General features: G+C 38.4%; 3 protein-coding genes across 3 annotated transcripts in view; 1 reads left to right on the top strand and 2 right to left on the bottom strand.

The window, feature by feature from the left end:
• LOC134824342 (large ribosomal subunit protein eL20-like) overlaps positions 1 to 21,564 on the bottom strand; it is a 41,362-nt gene that overhangs the window by 13,571 nt on the left and 6,227 nt on the right. The gene's annotated exons all lie outside the window — the stretch shown is intronic.
• On the bottom strand, positions 507 to 21,122 carry LOC134824338 (serine/threonine-protein kinase VRK1-like). The gene is made up of 15 exons (XM_063836220.1): positions 21,041 to 21,122; positions 20,194 to 20,380; positions 19,578 to 19,659; positions 18,259 to 18,391; positions 13,347 to 13,528; positions 9,921 to 10,086; positions 9,080 to 9,186; positions 8,506 to 8,599; positions 7,273 to 7,436; positions 5,626 to 5,724; positions 4,862 to 4,955; positions 4,402 to 4,528; positions 2,160 to 2,283; positions 1,863 to 1,936; positions 507 to 974 (listed from the first exon to the last, which is right to left on the bottom strand). Exons 1-15 carry the CDS (start codon positions 21,110 to 21,112, stop codon positions 847 to 849), a joined length of 1,833 nt encoding a protein of 610 aa, XP_063692290.1. The 5' UTR covers positions 21,113 to 21,122; the 3' UTR covers positions 507 to 846.
• Positions 14,383 to 16,933, top strand: LOC134824137 (uncharacterized). Its single transcript, XM_063835870.1, has 4 exons — positions 14,383 to 14,479; positions 14,581 to 14,724; positions 14,920 to 15,182; positions 15,666 to 16,933. Exons 1-4 carry the CDS (start codon positions 14,395 to 14,397, stop codon positions 16,557 to 16,559), a joined length of 1,386 nt encoding a protein of 461 aa, XP_063691940.1. The 5' UTR covers positions 14,383 to 14,394; the 3' UTR covers positions 16,560 to 16,933.

Below are 21,564 nucleotides of genomic sequence, written 5' to 3'. Positions count from 1 at the left end.
AAATCCAGTAATAAAGTAATAAAGAGAAGCATAACGATTATCTTTATTTCCACTCTTTTGTTTTCATACGTTGTATGACCCGCGGTTAAACCACGCACGATTAAGTTTCCCTACGATGTACTTGTACCATTGATTCTTTTGAGTAAAAAAGTGCAACATATTTACATACTATGTTTTTTATAAATGAATAGGATTCGTGTATGGTAAAAATTGACGATTTATTCGACCAATGTAGCGCCGCGCAACAACAATAAATGAATCCAGAAAATTGCGGAAAATAACTTTTTGAACGAGGAATTTCACTGTAATTAATTAACATATGGCCTTTTTAATTCAATAACCCGTATCAGATATATTATTGAGAACATTTTCAAGAAATATATATATCTATTTCAGATGAGTTGACAGTTGCTAAAAAATACGGTTCAAAATGTTACTAATCCAAAAGGTTTATTATTTAAATCGAAATTCTAAAGGGTGTGAAATTTAGAGTATTTTCAAAACCATAAATTCTTAATACTAAAAGTTGAAAGTACAACAAATGAGAAAACAATTCGAAACCTCATTTTAATAATAATTAAATTACATGTGACTCTAAAATCATGAAATGTCATTCAGATATCTCTGCAATATTAGCATTATTAGTTATTGAGCTTCTCCTTCTCTCTTCACTTCCATAAAAAGGAGCAAGAACAGAACCAGAACACGGTGTTACAATAACACCCAACTAGGTGTCATTATAAAGTAATGACGTAGTAATGACGTAGTAATGACGTAGTCACTTAACGTAAAACCTGTTAAAAACAGTGATTAATTGTCTCCATTAACAAAGTTACTGCCTTGTTCTCACGACCATACCATATACCCAGTGTCTGTTGTAGTGAGGCCGGACTTGAGATAAGAGGAAATGGTGGAGTAGCTGGGTTTGTCCTCGTAACCCAGGGAAAACACGTTCGTCAAGAAGTTCTTAATAGCTGAAATGGGGGATATCGTCAAATTTATTCATTCATCAGCCCCATCTAATGGGGAATAGTTTAACAATTAGATGACAGAAACCAGGGGGGGGGGGGCAGGGACGTAGCCAGGATTTTTCTTTGAAGGGGGCTGTCGGCGAGCGAAGCGAGCCGACGCGTCCAATCAAGCTGCGCAGCGAGCGAAGCGAGCAAGCTGTGGCAGGGGTCTGGGGGCGCAGCCCCCAGCGGGGTCCAGGGGCGGAGCCCCTTGGCGGGGGCTAGGGGGGCGCAGCCCCCCGGAAATTTTTTGCGAAACAGGGTGTTTTAGACGACATTTGGCATTAAAGAAATTTGTAGGACAGCAATAAACTGGGATTGAAAAGAATCAAGTACTCACGTAAATTTGGTAACTTCACAACAGCAATCTGCATTCTCCAATCAGAATTTACGACTTACTCAGGCCTCATCGTCTTAAGATTTTTACATTTCCTACGGTCTAGGGGACACTATTGACTATAATTATAGAAGTCTTCTAGAATGTTTGCTTGGATTTAATGACATATATTTACTAATCCACAGTTCAAATCTTTGACTGACTGCAGTCATAAACACAGCCCAGTTACCAGGCGACTAGGGGGCTTATCTTTTTTCTGGGGTTCGATTTTTTCCGGGGGGGGCTGCCGCCCCCCTAGCCCCCCCCCCTGGCTACGTGCCTGGGGGGGGGGGGGGACACTATAAACCCATATTGAGCTCCCCACTACCTTTAATTCGGCTCACCTCCCCATTTTAACCGCCATCTTTTGGGCATGTTCCCCGTATAGTATAAACCGTTGCAAAATCAGTTAAATTGTAGTAAAAAGGTTTTAAGAAAATGCCCGATGCGAAATAAGAAATGAGAGCCTAACTTACCCTTCCAAGGTTTGGAAGATAAGTTAGCTAGACCCAAACTGAACTCCAACAAGTTAGAGCTTTTCTTCTCATACCTGTAAAGAAGTTATTTATCGGAAAATGATTTAAAAAGCAAACTTTTCTCATAAATTTATTGAACAGAAACATAACTATAATAAGTAATAACTAATCTAACTATAACAGAAATCTAACTACAGTAAAACCCCGGAGTTTTACTGTATAACTAAGTCATTTAATTAGCTTTTGTTCGAATACAAAGTCAAAATGTCCAAACTGAGAACCATCTCAACAACTTACTTAATCTTCTCAGAGCGGATGTTGTTACAATTATCCCAGGAATACCAAGGTAATGACCCCCCCAACCAGTTAATACAGCAGTAGCCTAGTATCTGCATATCTCCTCGTCTGGAAGGCGGTACTCCTGCAGGAATGTTAGGTTACTCCTGCAGGAATGTTAGGTTACTTCTGCAGGAATGTTAGGTTACTCCTGCAGGAATGTTAGGTTACTCCTGCAGGAATGTTAGGTTACTCCTGCAGGAATGTTAGGTTACTCCTGCAGTAATGTTAGGTTACTTCTGCAGGAATGTTAGGTTACTCCTGCAGGAATGTTAGGTTACTCCTGCAGGAATGTTAGGTTACTCCTGCAGGAATGTTAGGTTACTCCTGCAGTAATGTTAGGTTACTCCTGCAGGAATGTTAGGTTACTCCTGCACGAATGTTAGGTTACCCCTGCAGGAATGTTAGGTTACTCCTGCAGTAATGTTAGGTTACTCCTGCAGTAATGTTAGGTTACCCCTGCAGGAATGTTAGGTTACTCCTGCAGGAATGTTAGGTTACTCCTGCAGGAATGTTAGGTTACCCCTGCAGGAATGTTAGGTTACTTCTGCAGGAATGTTAGGTTACCCCTGCAGGAATGTTAGGTTACTACTGCAGGAATGTTAGGTTACTACTGCAGGAATGTTAGGTTACCCCTGCAGGAATGTTAGGTTACCCCTGCAGGAATGTTAGGTTACCCCTGAAGGAATGTTAGGTTACTCCTGCAGGAATGTTAGGTTACCCCTGCAGGAATGTTAGGTTACTCCTGCAGGAATGTTAGGTTACTCCTGCAGGAATGTTAGGTTACCCCTGCAGGAATGTTAGGTTACCCCTGAAGGAATGTTAGGTTACTCCTGCAGGAATGTTAGGTTACCCCTGCAGGAATGTTAGGTTACTCCTGCAGGAATGTTAGGTTACTCCTGCAGGAATGTTAGGTTACTCCTGCAGGAATGTTAGGTTACTCCTGCAGGAATGTTAGGTTAATCCTGCAGGAATGTAAGGACTTAGGTTACCCCTGCAGGAATGTTAGGTTACCCCTACAGGAATGTTAGGTTACCCCTGCAGGAATTGTAGGTTATTCCTGCAGGAATGTTAGGTTACCCCTGCAGGAATGTTAGGTTACCCCTGCAGGAATGTAAGGTTACCCCTGCAGGAATGTTAGGTTACTCCTGCAGGAATGTTAGGTTACCCCTGCAGGAATGTTAGGTTACTCCTGCAGGAATGTTAGTTTACTTCTGCAGGAATGTTAGGTTACCCCTGCAGGAATGTTAGGTTACTCCTGCAGGAATGTTAGGTTACCCCTGCAGGAATGTTAGTTTACTTCTGCAGGAATGTTAGGTTACTCCTGCAGGAATTTTAGATTACCCCTGCAGGAATGTTAGGTTACCCCTGCAGGAATGTTAGGTTACTCCTGCAGGAATGTTAGGTTACTCCTGCAGGAATGTTAGGTTACCCCTGCAGGAATGTTAGGTTACCCCTGCAGGAATGTTAGGTTACTCCTGCAGGAATGTTAGGTTACTCCTGCAGGAATGTTAGGTTACTCCTGCAGGAATGTTAGGTTACTACTGCAGGAATGTTAGGTTACTCCTGCAGGAATGTTAGGTTACCCCTGCAGGAATGTTAGGTTACTCCTGCAGGAATGTTAGGTTACTCCTGCAGGAATGTTAGGTTACTCCTGCAGGAATGTTAGGTTACCCCTGCAGGAATGTTAGGTTACTCCTGCAGGAATGTTAGGTTACTCCTGCAGGAATGTTAGGTTACCCCTGCAGGAATGTTAGGTTACTACTGCAGGAATGTTAGGTTACTCCTGCAGGAATGTTAGGTTACCCCTGCAGGAATGTTAGGTTACTCCTGCAGGAATGTTAGGTTACTCCTGCAGGAATGTTAGGTTACTCCTGCAGGAATGTTAGGTTACTCCTGCAGGAATGTTAGGTTACCCCTGCAGGAATGTTAGGTTACCCCTGCAGGAATGTTAGGTTACCCCTGCAGGAATCTTAGGTTACCCCTGCAGGAATGTTAGGTTACTCCTGCAGGAATTTTAGATTACCCCTGCAGGAATGTTAGGTTACCCCTGCAGGAATGTTAAGTTACTCCTGCAGGAATGTTAGGTTACTCCTGCAGGAATGTTAGGTAAACCCCTGCAGGAATGTTAGGTTACTCCTGCAGGAATGTTAGGTTACTCCTGCAGGAATGTTAGGTTACTCCTGTAGGAATGTTAGGTTACCTTTGTGGGCATCTATACTGGTGAACTCCTTAGTGCCATCGTGAGCTTTAGCTGGTTCTTCCTTATAAGCCTTGTGTACTCCCTCCATAACGTACTTGCGAGCTAATCCAAAATCAGCTAGGAAAACCTAAAACAAATAGAGGAAAATGCCAAATCAAAATGTGAACTAGTGAATATGTGAACTATTGAATATGTAAATAGAAGTATATTGTTACTGGCTGCCTGGTAGAAAGCGACCGGTCGCGGTACTGGTATCTCTTTGGCTTTGAGATGTTTTTAAAGACCCTGCAGTACCACAGACCGTCTAGCTAGCATTACCACCTCAGACCGTAGAAAAGGAAAGAAAAGCTCTAGAATTATTTAAAAAAAAAAACAGCATTAAATGTGGGCAAGATACCGGCTAGGCGGCTAAAACACCGCAAGAAAAGATGCACATAAATGCAGTAGAATATAATCGTACCTCTTTGCCGCCGTTCCTGAGGAGAATATTAGCGCTCTTGATATCTGCGTGCACGTAGCTAGCCTCGTGCATGTACTGCAGTGCTTCTACCATCCTGCAGGGAATATGCATTGTAATATGCTGAGGGACTATACTACACCCCCCTCCAGTATATTAGTCTTGTTAAACATGCTAAAACGCGGGGCGGACGACGAACAGGGCCACACGCAACCCTTTAAGGCCAGAAGGGGGGGGGGGGGGTTAAAATCATTTTTCCAGTTTTCACACATGAGCTAGAGCTGTTGGAAACGAAAAAGAAGAAAAAAACCGAACTGAGATTTGACCTTGCGTTTTTGAGATATCGCGCAACAAATATTGCGGTTTACCTGTAATTACATGTAAAACTTAAACTTAAACTCAAAAAAGGTTAACCTTCACTTTTGGAAAAGACCACAACCAGGAGCTGAAACTCGGTACGGGTGTTCTTTGGGGTGTCACGCAAAAACGTTATGTTTTAGAATCTTGATTTTTGCTTTTATTCTTGAAATATGAGGTTAACAAAATGACACAATGTGATTTTTGACAAATTCAAGTTTCAGTCCGGTTTTTTTCCTTGTTCGTTTCCAGCAGCTCTAACACATAATATGTGAAAACTGGAAAATTTATTTTTACCCCCCTCTGACTTTAATAACTCATGTTATTCGTGTCAAAGTTAAAGGGTTGCCTGTGGGCAGTTACTTCTGGGCCATCCTGTATTAAACAAGCTAAGAAGTTCAAACATTTACCGAATACAGAGGATAAGGGCAGTCTGTATGGAGAATTTCTTCTTGTGTTCTTCGTGCTTCTTTAATAGGTCTCCTTCGAATAACGGCATAACCAAGTACCTGACCAAGGCATATACCAATTAGAAAGAGATCAAATCAATGGTCATTCCTCACATGGATATATCTTAAAATACCTTTGCGACCGTTTTCGAAATAAGGGAGGTCAGAAAATCCGTGGAATAAACTAAGTAAATTGAGAAAAGTTTGGCAATTTCTCCCTTTTATTTTCTCTAGTCCTTCTTTCCTCTTTTCTTTTTGCTCATTTATTTTTTCCTCTTTTTGGCAGCTTTATACTTTAAATCATCAATAATTTATTAAATGCTGAATGCTGATTTGATACTTTTACAAAATAGCAAATATACAAATGTACATTAAATCGAACAAACATATAAATTGGGCCGAAATGTATAAATGCTAAAAAGCGTGAAAAAAGTACAGAGGACAACTTTCAAAACTTTCAAAACACGAGTTTTATGGCCGGCCAAAGTCTCAATAACATCACCTCCACCTAGTAATAAAATTATAAAATATGAAAAGTGTGAAACAATAAAAAACGAGGCTGTATGAGTCTGTTCAGCCCTCTCCTTCTTCAGGTCAGTGACCAGATACTTCCTCGTTGCTCGTTCTTCGCTGGATCTATCTGGACAGATCCATACATCTTTGTGGGTCTCAACTAGCCTCAGTCTCCCTGTTTTCATTAGAATCTGATGAACTGTTGTTGAGCTTGGGACGGTGATCTTGACTGGTCGACTCTAGCCGACTCTAGTCGCTTCGAAATGAGGTTTCTCTCTAATCTCCTCCAAAACTGCGGTTACTAGCGCTGGAAGCTGTTCTTTCTCCTCTTCTTTCAGCCCAAACACAATCAGGTTCTTGCTCCTGTCCTCCTCTGCAGCCACACTCTTCATCACCTTCTTCAGAATGTTACTGTTGTAGACCGTACCACTTGCACTGTTCTGTTGTACAGCTGCACTGTAGCTCTGAATCCCTGACTCCACCGTTGTTTGCACTGTCTCTTCAACCGACGTCTTAAGCAACTGTAGTTGTTTGTCCCTCTGCACAAGCAGCTGGCCCTGCAGCCTGATCACCTTTTCCTTGTTTGCTAACGCTTCCGTCTTGAAGCAATGGATGATCTCCATTCTCCGTCATGCTAGCGATCTGGCATTCCTGCCGTCGAACGAGGTCTATTGCCTCCACAAGCCAGAGTGCCAGAGTCCTTTTATAAACATATCTTCATAAATATCATGGTTGACGTTTTCGATTTTCAGTTCTTTTCCAACGCAATGAACCACTTAGTAACACAGCCCTCAACATTTTCCAGTTCATCATAATCGAATGCTTGAATTTCCTCCAGAGATTGGGTCACATTAAGATCATCCTCCATAGTGTACTTGTATAGGAATGTACAAGTACACACGCAAAGGCTAACTAGTAACTACGCGGTAGCAGTAAACTAAACTTATCGCAAGTTACAAAAGATAAGAGAGCTCGGTAATTGCAACGAAAGCTACACTGACTGCACACCTCATTTAAAAAAAAAACTTAAGGAAAGCTATGCTTATATTTCCTATTCTGAAACTAATGAACATTTAACACACAGATACTCCCTACCTGTATTTGATCTTGTTGTAAAGGTGTATCCCAAACCCATACATCTCGGGTATCCCCAAGTATTTGAGTTTGTTAGATTTGGTCCAGGATTGGAGCTGGTCACTCTTTCCAGCACGCTGATAGAAGTGCATCTCGCTGAATAAGGGTCCATTATCTTGAGGCTCCTGTATGTGGAACTCATGTCAAATGGTTAGTATAATCTACTCAGTAATCATTATCAAAAGGGTGTCCAGGTGATTTTGAAAACGAAATCTAAGAAATCTGAGTCTCAGAAAAGAATCTATAAAATTTATGAATCTCAGAAAAGATCTAAGAAATCCCAACCCTAACCATAGCCCCGAAGCTATCCATAACCCTAACCACAACCCAAGACCTAAACGATCAAATTCATGTTTCCTAGCCTGAACCCCCCTTAAAAGTTCGATAAATCGAAAAAGCCAAGCTACCGTTTTAAATAGAGCGGAGTTTGTCAAGAGTCCCTGTCCAGATATTGGGGGGGGGGGGGGGGGGGGGGGGCAACCATATTAAAGTATATTAAAATGTAGGATTTTTCCCGATTTTGACCCGGGGATATACTTTAATATACTTTAATATACCTACAATATACTTTAATATATCCCTATCTCCTTGGAGGCCTACATCAAAAATTGTTGCCCAAAATAAGCTTGAAATGCAATTCTCAATCGATTCCAAAAAGTTCTTGAAAAAATATTGAAAACTGATGGAGATATTTCAATTTTAATGAAGCCATTTTGGCTAGTATTCCGAACCGAGATATTATGTGCAATTTTCCCAATTTTGTTCATGGAGGTCTTTTTACTTAATATCCACTATATTCAACAAACACTGAGTTATATCTTTCACATAGAGTTAGTCTCATTAAAAAATATTGAAATTTTATCGAATTTGGGCAAAAGCGAATTTGGGCAAAAGCGTATGCCCAAATATGGGCATATTTTTTTAAAGCTCATAGCTCAGCCAATTTTTGACCAATCTGGATGGAAATTCATGTACTAGTCCTAAAACAGGCTTATCTTGCGAATCTGAGTGAAAAATATAGTTCATCATGTAAATCTTAACGAAGAATATAAATCTTCTAATTGTAGGTATATTAAAGTATATTAAAATGTAGGATTTTTTCCGATTTTGACCCGGGGATATACTTAAAAAACTTTAATATGGTTGGCCCCCCCCCCCCAGATATTGTTACATTTAATTATATTTATAACTTACGACTTTCATGACAGCTTTGCGCTTTGTGCCCTCGACGGTGACTATGTAGATATAACCAAATCCACCTGATCCTAATACTTCTTCTAGAGTGTACCTGGGAAGAAAGTTAATAACTTAAACCCTTTTCTCAGAAACACATTGGATGAGACAACTTCCTATTCTGAACGTCATCTACTTCCTTTTTTCGAACATAACAAAGTAGCACATACTTTCTTTACCAATTTTGGTCACGCACAATTTTAGTCACGCACAATTTTAGTCACACACAATTTTAACATTTAAAGGCTGAGTGGCCAGGTGGTTAGTAACTAGTCTAGGGAGTGGGCTAAAGATTCCGTTGGATCAATGGTTTATTCAATCGGCCCCGATATCTAGGGCCCTTTTCGGATTTTCGATATGTGTGGGGCCTTTTGGGGCGTTGCCCCCCCCCCCCCCCCCCCCCAAGTATAGCAGATTTAATGAACGATGTCACTCAATAAATGACTTGGTTCAAAAGATAGAGCTAAACGAACTGAATGGGTTAATAACAAGAAAATAAACACTTCCAATTATAATAATGTTGCCAGTTGCTTACTTTGTTTTCTGAGTGGAGTTCACAATCACGGAGTTCACTGGTAGAGGGGCCTCAATACCTGCTTTCTTCGGTCCTTGAGACTTTTTTGGTGCTGCCGATTTTTTTATCTGAGCAGAATTTTAATTGTAGCAGCGGTTCACGAAAATGTTAGTAACAGTGCCAATGAGACTCCCTGTTAGCATTTTTTCCCGATCCATGACTTCTGTGTGAGGGTTAGCGAACGAGTTTTTTCCGTATACGGTAGCTTGCGAGTATGTCGCCCACGTTCCTAATATAACTGCACAAATAACGAGGTCTGATCTTCATCTTCTCACAGCAAAGTTATTTTGCGAGATATTCTGAATTAAATTATTATTGGCGATCAAGTAAATCGTTAATTTCACCATGTAGGTATCCCACTAGGCACTTATTGATAGCATATTATTTCGAGTTAGTATTACTATTTTGGTCAGATCCGTGTCATATCAGGTTGCATAAACAATAAACATATGGTTAGTGCATGTTACATGATAGAAATGTACACGATTTTCAGATTTAATATAGAATTAACTGGGCGGCGCTCGGCCTATCACTCCGCCGTATTTGCATGCTTATAAAGTATAAATAGTAAAGCCTGGGATCCCCAGGTTGTACGGAATATGATAAAATACGCCATCACAGATCGGGAAATTGAGCGGCCATCCACAAAAGAAAAGCGGCCGCATTTCTTGTTACATAACTCTTTCCTCCCTGTGCCGCTAACGTAATATGTGAAAGTTTCTGAACATTACTGCCACGAAAATTGATGAAAACGATCAAAATTTTAAACATTGATATTAAGGCTGTTAAAGACTGGGACTACCTTAACAACTTTTGAAGTGATATTGCCTTTCCTTTTTCCAACAGTAAGTTTATCTGGAATCTGGACAACCTCTGGTTTTGAGTCGTTCAACGTTGGCTCTTTTCTGGAACGCTTTTCAGGCTGGTTGTTGAGAAGGCGCTTGGAGGAGGCGGTTGGTGGAGTGCTCCTGATGAGTAATGTTATTAACCCACATATTGTATAATACACATGTATAGTACACACGTATAGTACACATGTATAGTACACATGTATAGTACACACGTATAGTACACATGTATAGTACACATGTATAGTAAAATGTATAGTACACATGTATAGTACACACGTATAGTAAAATGTATAGTAAAATGTATAGTACACATGTATAGTACACACGTATAGTAAAATGTATAGTACACACGTATAGTACACAAGTATATTACACAAGTATAGTACACATGTATAGTACACATGTATAGTACACATGTATAGTACACACGTATAGTACACATGTATAGTACACATGTATAGTACACACGTATAGTACACATGTATAGTACACATGTATAGTACACATGTATAGTACACATGTATAGTACACATGTATAGTACACATGTATAGTACACAAGTATATTACACAAGTATAGTACACATGTATAGTACACATGTATAGTACACACGTATAGTACACAAGTATAGTACACATGTATAGTACACAAGTATAGTAAACATGTATATTACACAAGTATAGTACACATGTATAGTACACATGTATAGTACACAAGTATAGTACACATGTATAGTACACACGTATAGTACACATGTATAGTAAACATGTATAGTACACATGTATAGTTACACAAGTATAGTACATATGTATAGTACACATGTATAGTACACAAGTATAGTACACACGTATAGTACACATGTATAGTACACAAGTATAGTACACATGTATAGTAAAAATGTATAGTACACAAGTATAGTACACACGTATAGTACACACGTATAGTACACACGTATAGTACACACGTATAGTACACATGTATAGTACACATGTATAGTACACACGTATAGTACACACGTATAGTACACATGTATAGTACACATGTATAGTACACACGTATAGTACACACGTATAGTACACACGTATAGTACACATGTATAGTACACATGTATAGTACACACGTATAGTACACATGTATAGTACACATGTATAGTTACACAAGTATAGTACATATGTATAGTATACATGTATAGTACACAAGTATAGTACACACGTATAGTACACATGTATACTACACAAGTATAGTACACATGTATAGTAAAAATGTATAGTACACAAGTATAGTACACAAGTATAGTACACAAGTATAGTACACACGTATAGTAAAAATGTATAGTACACAAGTATAGTTCACAAGTATAGTACACATGTATAGTACACAAGTATAGTACACAAGTATAGTACACATGTATAGTACACACGTATAGTGGAAATGTATAGTACACATGTATAGTACACACGTATAGTAAAAAGTATAGTACACATGTATAGTACACACGTATAGTAAACATGTATAGTACACAAGTATAGTAAACATGTATAGTACACAAGTATAGTACACAAATATAGTAAACATGTATAGTACACAAGTATAGTACACACGTATAGTACACATGTATAGTACACAAGTATAGTACACATGTATAGTACACAAGTATAGTACACAAGTATAGTACACAAGTATAGTACACACGTATAGTAAAAATGTTTAGTACACAAGTATAGTTCACAAGTATAGTACACATGTATAGTAAACACGTATAGTAAACATGTATAGTACACAAGTATAGTACACATGTATAGTTACACAAGTATAGTACATATGTATAGTACACATGTATAGTACACAAGTATAGTACATACGTATAGTACACATGTATAGTACACAAGTATAGTACACATGTATAGTAAAAATGTATAGTACACAAGTATAGTACACAAGTATAGTACACAAGTATAGTACACACGTATAGTAAAAATGTATAGTACACAAGTATAGTTCACAAGTATAGTACACATGTATAGTACACAAGTATAGTACACAAGTATAGTACACATGTATAGTACACACGTATAGTGGAAATGTATAGTACACATGTATAGTACACACGTATAGTAAAAAGTATAGTACACATGTATAGTACACACGTATAGTAAACATGTATAGTACACAAGTATAGTAAACATGTATAGTACACAAGTATAGTAAACATGTATACTGTATAGTACACAAGCTAAGTATAGTTCACAAGTATAGTACACATGTATAGTACACAAGTATAGTACACAAGTATAGTACACATGTATAGTACACACGTATAGTGGAAATGTATAGTACACATGTATAGTACACACGTATAGTAAAAAGTATAGTACACATGTATAGTACACACGTATAGTAAACATGTATAGTACACAAGTATAGTAAACATGTATACTGTATAGTACACATGTATAGTACACACGTATAGTAAAAAGTATAGTACACATGTATAGTACACACGTATAGTAAACATGTATAGTACACAAGTATAGTAAACATGTATACTGTATAGTACACAAGTATAGTTCACAAGTATATTACACATGTATAGTACACAAGTATAGTACACAAGTATAGTACACATGTATAGTACACACGTATAGTGGAAATGTATAGTACACATGCATAGTACACACGTATAGTAAAAAGTATAATACACATGTATAGTACACACGTATAGTAAACATGTATAGTACACAAGTATAGTAAACATGTATACTGTATAGTACACAAGTATGAAACTATTGTTTTTTATCCTCTACTTAGGATGGTTATATGGGTATAATAGGTAACAGTGAAACTTCAATAACAGGATCAGTTTAAATGTTGAATATTATTAATAGTTCAATCTGCCCGGACAATCTGGGAGAGGCTTTCACATCTAAAGCTGATGTCACTGCAGCGCAGAAGGGAACAGTACACCATTCTGATGACGTGGAAGATCCTTCACAATGTTGTCCCCAATTGCAGCAATATTAGGTCTCAAAAACATCCAGACATGGTACCCGAGCAATCATCCCTTCCCTGTCTAGGTTGAGTTCCTCGAGCAACCAGACACTCTATGACAGCTCATTTGCTGTAAGAGGACCAAAACTATGGAACAAAGTGCCTGATAGTATTAAAGCTGAAGCTACTTTTGAGTCGTTTAAAGTTAGTTTGTCCAAGTTTATTGCTTTGATACCGGACAACCCTCCGACTTCCGGTTATAGCTGCAGCTGGTCTAATTCTCTGGTAGACTACTCGCCATCGAGGTGGTCAGAAATCTGATGAGCCTTCCTGCTACGAGGATAAACACAACCAAAGTAACCAAAGTAAGTACGCAGCCAGTATCCTCACCTGGTATTAACATTACTGTTTGTTATTTTCTTCAGCTCCATGGGCAGGTCCCCACTTTCGTGAGCACTTCTGGGTTTGCTGAAGTTCTCACTGCGGGGCGTGCTGGACTGCTTCGTTACCTTTCTTCTTTTTCCCGTTACAGGAGGCACCGTGTTCTCTGTCGTCTTCAGCGGCTGTCGGCACTGAAAAGAAACCATGTTATAGAACATAAATTATGTCATGAGTAACATAAGCTCAAAAGTTGGTAGCAATTTAATTTTTCACAACATTTTAACGACCCCCACCCTCTATGCCGGACGTCCTATTAAGTAGATGGCCCCTTAAGTTTGAGTTCGTTGAAAGTTTTCCTCGAAAAGTTTGTTTTCTTCGAATTATTGTGTCCGCGCTGTATTTATTGAATAATTACTCATTAGCCACATTTTATCAAATTTCAACATTTTCAGGGTGTCTTCAGGGGAACTCCACTGCGAAATATATATATAGTATTCATTATATTCCTCCATGCGGCGAAAAAAAAACATGGATCATGATATCATGAAGTTAACTTTCCGGAGGATACTTTGGGTGGAAGTTTTGCGCCCAACCCGACCAGAAAACGAACGCAAATAGGAACAAGAAGTTTAACTTCCATCTATTGCGATTCCGAATTATGACGACCCTCTGTATGTAATAGTTGGAAAATTTTAATTTCTCAGAATATTGCTGACCCTCATATTGCTGACCCACGTACATGGTGCACGTTTGGCTATCCCTGAGTTTGTGCCATTCTCGTTCTGCATTTTAACCATTATATCCTCGTGAACACTTTTCGTTTCGATTATTTTCATTCGTTTTTCACCCCACTTTCCACTGTAGATTTCACGACTGCTGTGTAATTTTTAACGAGCTTTTCTGATAAAATGTGTCCTTTTCAATACGTTGTATTTGGTATTTTTTCTTCTTTAAATTTTTTTATTTAGTAATACAGCATGTCTGAGTTGACCACTGCTTTATGGCAAAACAGGGCAATGATTGATGGACATTAAAAATTTTTCAGAAAAATGTCGGCATGAAGGACAGAGTAATAGCAAATTATGGAACGGTTCAAAATGTTAATTCGAAAAATAGCGAGAAAAAAGGAATTGAACGCTATGGTAAGAACGATAGTGAAACAGAAAAATAGACTATGAGTATGTCAATGATTAGCAGGCGAGTGGTACGAATTTTAACAACGATAACACTATCTTCATCGCAGGTACAAATAAACTGAGGAGTTGGGAATTGGCAATTATTGTTCTATTTTCCTGTATGGGTTGTATGGCAGCCATGGCAACTAGAAACTTTACTAGCGGATTCTATTTTGAGTTCTTAAAGAAGAGGAATTTAAACAGCACCATCGGTAAGGAATATTAATTTGAATTTTGTGAAGTCTGTGACTCAATACTTAATTACACCTCTTTAACTCCTCAAAATGTAAGGCAGATCATAATCTCGTGGAAGGCAAAAAATTTAGATTATTTTTGAACAAAATTGAAGAATTATATCTATTTATCTCTATTTCATTTTGTAAACATTCAATTCTTCATTTCAAAAGGTACCATTGCGATCTCGATGACACTTATTACTACAGCGGTGAGTCCGTATCTGTTTCGGTTCTTTCCAAAGGCCATAACACAAAGTCCTGTCATCACAAGATGTGCAGTACTGTTCTTTCTCAATGCACTTTTTCTAGCCCTGATGGGAGTTCTAGACGTGGTTTTGGAGAGGTATCCGGATGGTCGACTGGCGTTCGTAATAATTTCCGTATTGAGGTCACTCCAGGGATTGACAACTGGCTTGCTAGTATTGCTTTTGCAGGTAATATATTCTAATTATATTATATTGTGTTGTCACGTTGGTCTATGAGCGGGTTTATATACCTCATTTCTAAGCAGCAATACAGATATAAATTTAGAAAGATAATCATGTTTCTACTTATGGCGAATCGAATATTATATATGAAATGTCATTCTTAGATCAAACAGCTTCAGACATGGATCCAGCAAAGACATTTTGGGGGTGCAGGCCAGGGTCCTATGCTGGAATTCCTCAACTGCTGTGGTTGTCAATTCGTTATTAAATTCATTGACCAGAATGTGATTTAGATGAAATCACCTCTGATAAATAGATCAAATTCACCGTCTAATATCTGATAAAAGTTTCTGATTCTGCACCCCCAACCCGTGGATCCATGCCTGGAAAAAATATACTATTGATATTAACTCAACATGACAATTGTGAAAGGCTACGCTAGAGGCCTTGCCTTCATTTATAAATGACCTGAATATGATATTTTTTCAGGGAGAAATGGTAGACCTCTATCTGCAAGAATACAAAATTCTCATAATAATAATAAGCTGTTCCATGCACGTAGCAAACATCATCTCAAGTATTCTAGCAGCGCAACTGTACTCATGGGGAGGGTGGCTGTTTGTCGGACTAGGATTAGCAGCTTTTACCTGCCTACCCTTGTTCCTAATACCGGCAATCAAAGTGGTCCAAAGACGGGCCCAGAGTATTGATAACAAAAGACTTCTTGAAAATGCAGGCTCTCTTGAAGATTTTGTTGACTCCCAAAAAGGGAGTGACAGGATTAGCTGTATCAGGAAAATAGCATTCTACATGCCTGAGATAGCACTATTCCTGAACAATGTTTTATACAATATCCTCATTTTCAACCTTACAGAGAGAATTTTTACATTCTCGGGTAAGGATTTCGACACTGCAGTTCTATTAATGAATAGTCTTAATGTCTTCGCTCTTATCTCCGCACTTGTACTTGCATATATTACTGACAAGAAGTTGAATGTTTTTTCTGCAATGATTTTTGGGAACGTTGCTTTTCATACCGGATATATTTTTACTTTTGGGTCCACAACCAAGTTTTCATTCCTACAATTCCCATACGGTTTCGAAGTAGGTTCTGTGTTGGTAGGAATAGGAGATGCTGCAGTTGCAAACCTATCCATAATGAGCAAATTCGTCCTCTATGAAAGATGGGGTCTACCAACCAAAGGTTTGGGAGTTCGATCAACTGCAGTCAACAATCTGGCAATAAACTTATCTGTTGCATTAGGAATAGTACTGTCAGGTTTTACTTTGTCTAGAGAAAGCGAAGTTCCTGTCCTGGGAGGCGGAGCAGGAGTATTTATACTGGTTGGTATTGGACTTATATTGTGTAGGGTTGTTAAATAGACTGTGTTAACTTTGAGAGCCTCAACAATCATACCTATATTTATATATATTATATATAATATTCTATCACACTTAATCTTAGAAACTAATATCAATTCTGTTTGAGTCCTATATTTCAACTTCACTGTAGAGTGCACGCCATATTTGATGAATGTGACCTTGTTAAAGAGCAATTTTCGGATATGAAAATAATTTACTAATCACATTTTCTAATGTTTAGTAACCAATTTTTTTGCAATAATTGTTGCAATTATTAAATTTAATAGTTTATACGCGATGTGTGTATCAGGTTTGATTTTTTACATTATGAGAATTTTAGAAACATATGGTGTAGTTAAAATTATTGCAATTATTCATTTCTGAGTAAACATTGACTGGCACTTTCTTTCATGAGTTTCGTTTTTCGCTCTCTTGAGTGGGTCAGTAATGATGGATTACTGGGGACGACATTTTAAAACTGATTACAACACTAACAAAAAATGCGGCCGCTTTTCTTTTGTGGATGGCCGCTCAATTTCCCGATCCGTGATGGCGTATTTTATCGAATCCTTACAACCTGGGGACCCCAGTCTTTACTGTTTATAAGCATGCAGATATGACGGAGTGACAGGCCGAGTGCTGCCCAGTTAATATAATTATAATCCCATATTGAGTTTGAAAATCGTGTATAACTATATGTTTATTGTTTATGCAACCTGACACGGATCTGTGCAAAATAGTAATACTAACTCAAAATAATAATAATATGCTATTATTATTGGGATACGTACATGGTGAAATTAATAATGTACTTGGTCAGTTCAGATTATCGCGCAAAATAACTTTGCGCAGGTAGACACGTGGGCGATAACTGTACGCACGCTCGCACGCACGGTCGCAAGCTACCATATACAAAAAAAACCTCGTTCGCTAACCCTTGTCCTTGACTCTTTTGTGCCTTCGGCACTTTGAGTCATGGATCGGAAAAAATCTACTGCATCTATTGAGCTAATTAAATCTGAACGTTTCGTTCATGACAAAGGCATGTAGTCGAAACGTCGACAATACATGATGTATTTTGTTTTACAGTGAGTGAGACTTAATTCTCCTTTCGTCCATCAGGAACACCCATGCTAAGTTTTAGGTTCAAGGAGTGACCAGTGTTTTCCAAAAGTTGAGCTTTACCCTATGTCAGACTTTGGATGCAGTTTTTTTTCTACTTGTTCTTCTCCAGTAGCTCTGTCAGATATGTGAAAACTGAAAAATATGTGTTCACCCCCCTTTACGCTGACCTTAATACTTTTTATGATTTGGTGTATATTAAACCCTTATAAACAAGTTTATATTATCCTTATAAACAAGTTTATACTGCCCTACCTGGTACAGTCAATTATGTCCAAATTTTAGCCGATGTCGTAAATAATTGGGCTATTACCCAGAAGTGCATTGTATTTTATGCCGTTGCCGGGGATATTTTGTCAAGTTTGAAATACAGTATAGATATATGTCTTCATTTTTCTGACACCGCCGCGCCATCTCGACTTACTCGTGCGATAGCGAAGAACCATATTCCTGAATTTTATCACAATTTTTTAGTCTTCATGATAATAATAATATGCTCTGTTTGTTTTTAGAATGTTATTAAACAGAAAATTGGCCATAAAATGGTGATTTTAGACCACCATGCGCCAGCCTGGAATAGTTGAATAAAGTGACTCACAATGGTTACTGGAAGAAGGTCTGGGCCACTATCGTCACTATCACTGAGTGTTATCGCCTTTTCCCGTATACGCGGTGACTTCCTGACTGGTGTTTCTCGGGGGAGTGTCTTCTGTCGGACCGAATCTTCGATGCTGTGGTGACAGTGAGGCATTATTTTAGTTCATACGTAGTACGAATACGTATAATAAAATAATACGTAGTACTTACGTTAACCGTTTTATAGGTCGTAAGTTTCAATACATATCGGAATAAGTGCCATTACAGTTTCCCTGCAATGAAACTGTAATGGTACAATTGTAGTTACCATTTAAATCCATAACTGGAAAGTATTGACGTAAGCTTGCATCAGAGTAAAACATGGCGATCAGGGTATTATTTTATGCCTGCAGAACTTGAAAACTCAGCGCGCATTTAGCCGTCTGTTTGTGTTTCAGTTTCACTTCGTATTTTGTGCGGTGTTTGTTATACTTATACGTACATTATATCCCATCGTATAATTGTGCAAACTTTATGAACTGATATTCTGTCTTAGTTCTGTTATTCACTAAAAATGCAAACTTCTGATGCTTACTTGACACTTCTTTAGAGTACAGCCATGGGGGGGGGGGGGGGGGGGGGGTCCAACTACAGCACCATCGAGCCCCAATTTGATTTCAGATTCTATAACTCTCAGATGAATAAAATGAAATATTCCTAAATTAAAGTAAAGTTGGATCGGCTGACAGACAACTAAGAAGCTGTCAATTTTACCTAGTTAACTAATTTACATGCTAGCTTGGGAAATCCAATCAACTCCGACAACTAAGAACCAATCATTACATATCCCCGACAACTAAGCAACTTTTGCACTAATTAAGACAAAGATTTTGGATATGGTAATCAGTGATTACCTGCTGCTCCCGAATAGCACGGAAGTACTCTTGCACGGTCGGCTTGGATCTATTAGTATTTGAAAACGGTGTAGTAAAATTCTCGTAAGGACGCGCACTATTTACTTGTAAAACACGTGTTATTTTATTAACACCGATACAACGTTTGGCCACCTCATATATCCAAACCCGATTATTCCCTACAATATAAAAAATTTGAAAAATAGTTGAGTTATTTGGAACATGGGTATGGTTGCCCCGCAGACACCGGTGGGCGCCTGGGGTCTAAGAGCCCTAGCTTATAATTATTAGTAAACTACTACTATTAGTACTAAGTATCTCGAAATCAAAATCATCCCCTCCCTCCCCTCCTTATTAAATCATAGTAATCAGCAACCTAAAACCTTCTCCTAAAGGAATTGAAAACAAATGAGCTGGATTATTTTACCTCTTATCTATCGTGGATTCAAGACATTTTTTCTTAGGAGGCTTCCTCGTTTTAACAATTGTAGGTCTTTCTGTTTCTTTAGCTGCGGCATAGTTTCACGGTTAATTCATTTCTTGATTTTTCTTAATTTTCAAATTTATGTTAGATCATATTTACTTTGCCAATCAATGGAATGATCTGGTAATAATTATGTGGATCTGGCGAAGACTAACCTATGTAATTGCAACACTTGGATAGTATATAGAAAAGATGAGATAACGTTCTACACATACTACAACAAGTAGTCACCAAACCAGATATTATTCAAACGAAGCTTTGGGAGAGCAAAGCTAATTGCACGCACGCTCAAACTATTGGTATCACGTTTTTATTGATTTGATAAGTCATTATTATAGAGAGTGGCAGTGAAAAGTGAGTGAGGAAACGTAGCATGTTCCGAGAATGATTTAGCATGTAATACTTACTGCATGCGTATGTTTATAAAGGTGACTCATGATATAATGCGGTACAATGCAACTGGTATCCTGATTTTTCAAAATCACAAATACAGATGATTATTTTCCAAGAAGACAAAAATTGACCACTGAATAGTAGCGTTTTGTTACCGGCCCCTTACCGACAGAAGTGTCGTCAGCATTCTCCACGGTAGAATTCACACTATTAGTCAAGGAAACAGAGGCCTGTGCAGCAGGGCGATGTTCAGCCGGGGGTTTCCTCTTTTTAACCTCACGAGGTTTCATTTCTACCTCGTCATCCCTTATCTCGATCACTTTCTTCCTCTTACTACGCTGCTGTCTGTCTGTCTGGAGGGAGTACTTGTTATTTGATAAATATCGGTTTTTGGATATTTATAATGATTGGATCGAGTCAAATTGTAATGCATTGTGTTTGGCCTTTTGATACACGAATTTCCAGAAAAATAGAAACTCTAGCTTCTCAGATAACAGAGATTTCAAGTATGAAGAGTTTATTCATTACGTGGGATCAGGATTACACAGGATTTTACAGGATTAAATTAAATTATTAGTCCATTTTTATCAAGACACTTATTTTACTTCGGAGTATTCCAACAGCCACATTGTTACACAAGTGCAACCAGCCAATTACAGGAAGCCGAAGGATTTATTTTGGCCAGTGACGGTTAAGGTAGTGTGTACCATACTTTCTTCGCCCGAGACTTTGCTGCAATGTGCAGCTCCTCATTTAACCCTCACATCCGATTTCTCGAGTATGTGGCTGAGTAGACCGGGGGGCTGCATAGACCACCACCGAATTGATAGTAAGTTCATAGTGAAAGTTTCGCGGATTTGAATAACGTTGACGCATATTTTTGGTGAGGCTATTTCGCTCTTCTGAGCAGCAAAGGAGTGCATACGTAATCGACGGCATAGGAACGCCTTTCTTGAAAATCAGGTTGAACTCCCCCTCCTCCGTCATGCATCCAAAAGCTACATTTGACAAACCTGATTTTTCTCGTGAGCGTCTCTTCTAGCGAGCGCGTCTTTCAGAGACCACACTCCTTGTGGTAGGGCCATGTCTAAAAATAGTTTGACTTTCAATCCCGGATACAGGAGTTAGTGTACAGTAGGAAAGCAAATTAATACACGAATAAAATAAGTTTCATTTCAATTTTAGAATTGAGAAGTTAAGAATTATTCAATAACAGTATCAATTTCAGTTTTATAGACCTAAGGGATCGTTCAAATATCACATTTTTAATTGTGAAATAGCTAACAGAGGTGAGAGGGGTCTAGTATGGCCAAAATAGGGTTAACGTAGTACAGTATTCACTATTCCTTATTCTCTATAACGCGCTCTCCCTGAACATTTTTCATCCCGCTTATTTGGGGTGCACATTTTCATTTCCTCATTCTCATCAATTGGAACGAAATATAACATTCTGTCATTTCGATGATATAATGCTATCTTAGCTTCAAATACTTCTCATAGTACTGTATATAGATTATAGGGGGAGGGAGACGGGGTA

This window comes from Bolinopsis microptera, chromosome 12 (genome assembly GCF_026151205.1).
Source record: "Bolinopsis microptera isolate Bmic1 chromosome 12, MBARI_Bmic_1.0, whole genome shotgun sequence".
Taxonomy (NCBI): domain Eukaryota; kingdom Metazoa; phylum Ctenophora; class Tentaculata; order Lobata; family Bolinopsidae; genus Bolinopsis; species Bolinopsis microptera.
The sequence above is the reverse complement of the archived record's forward strand: the minus strand, read 5'-3'. Positions and strand labels throughout refer to the sequence as shown.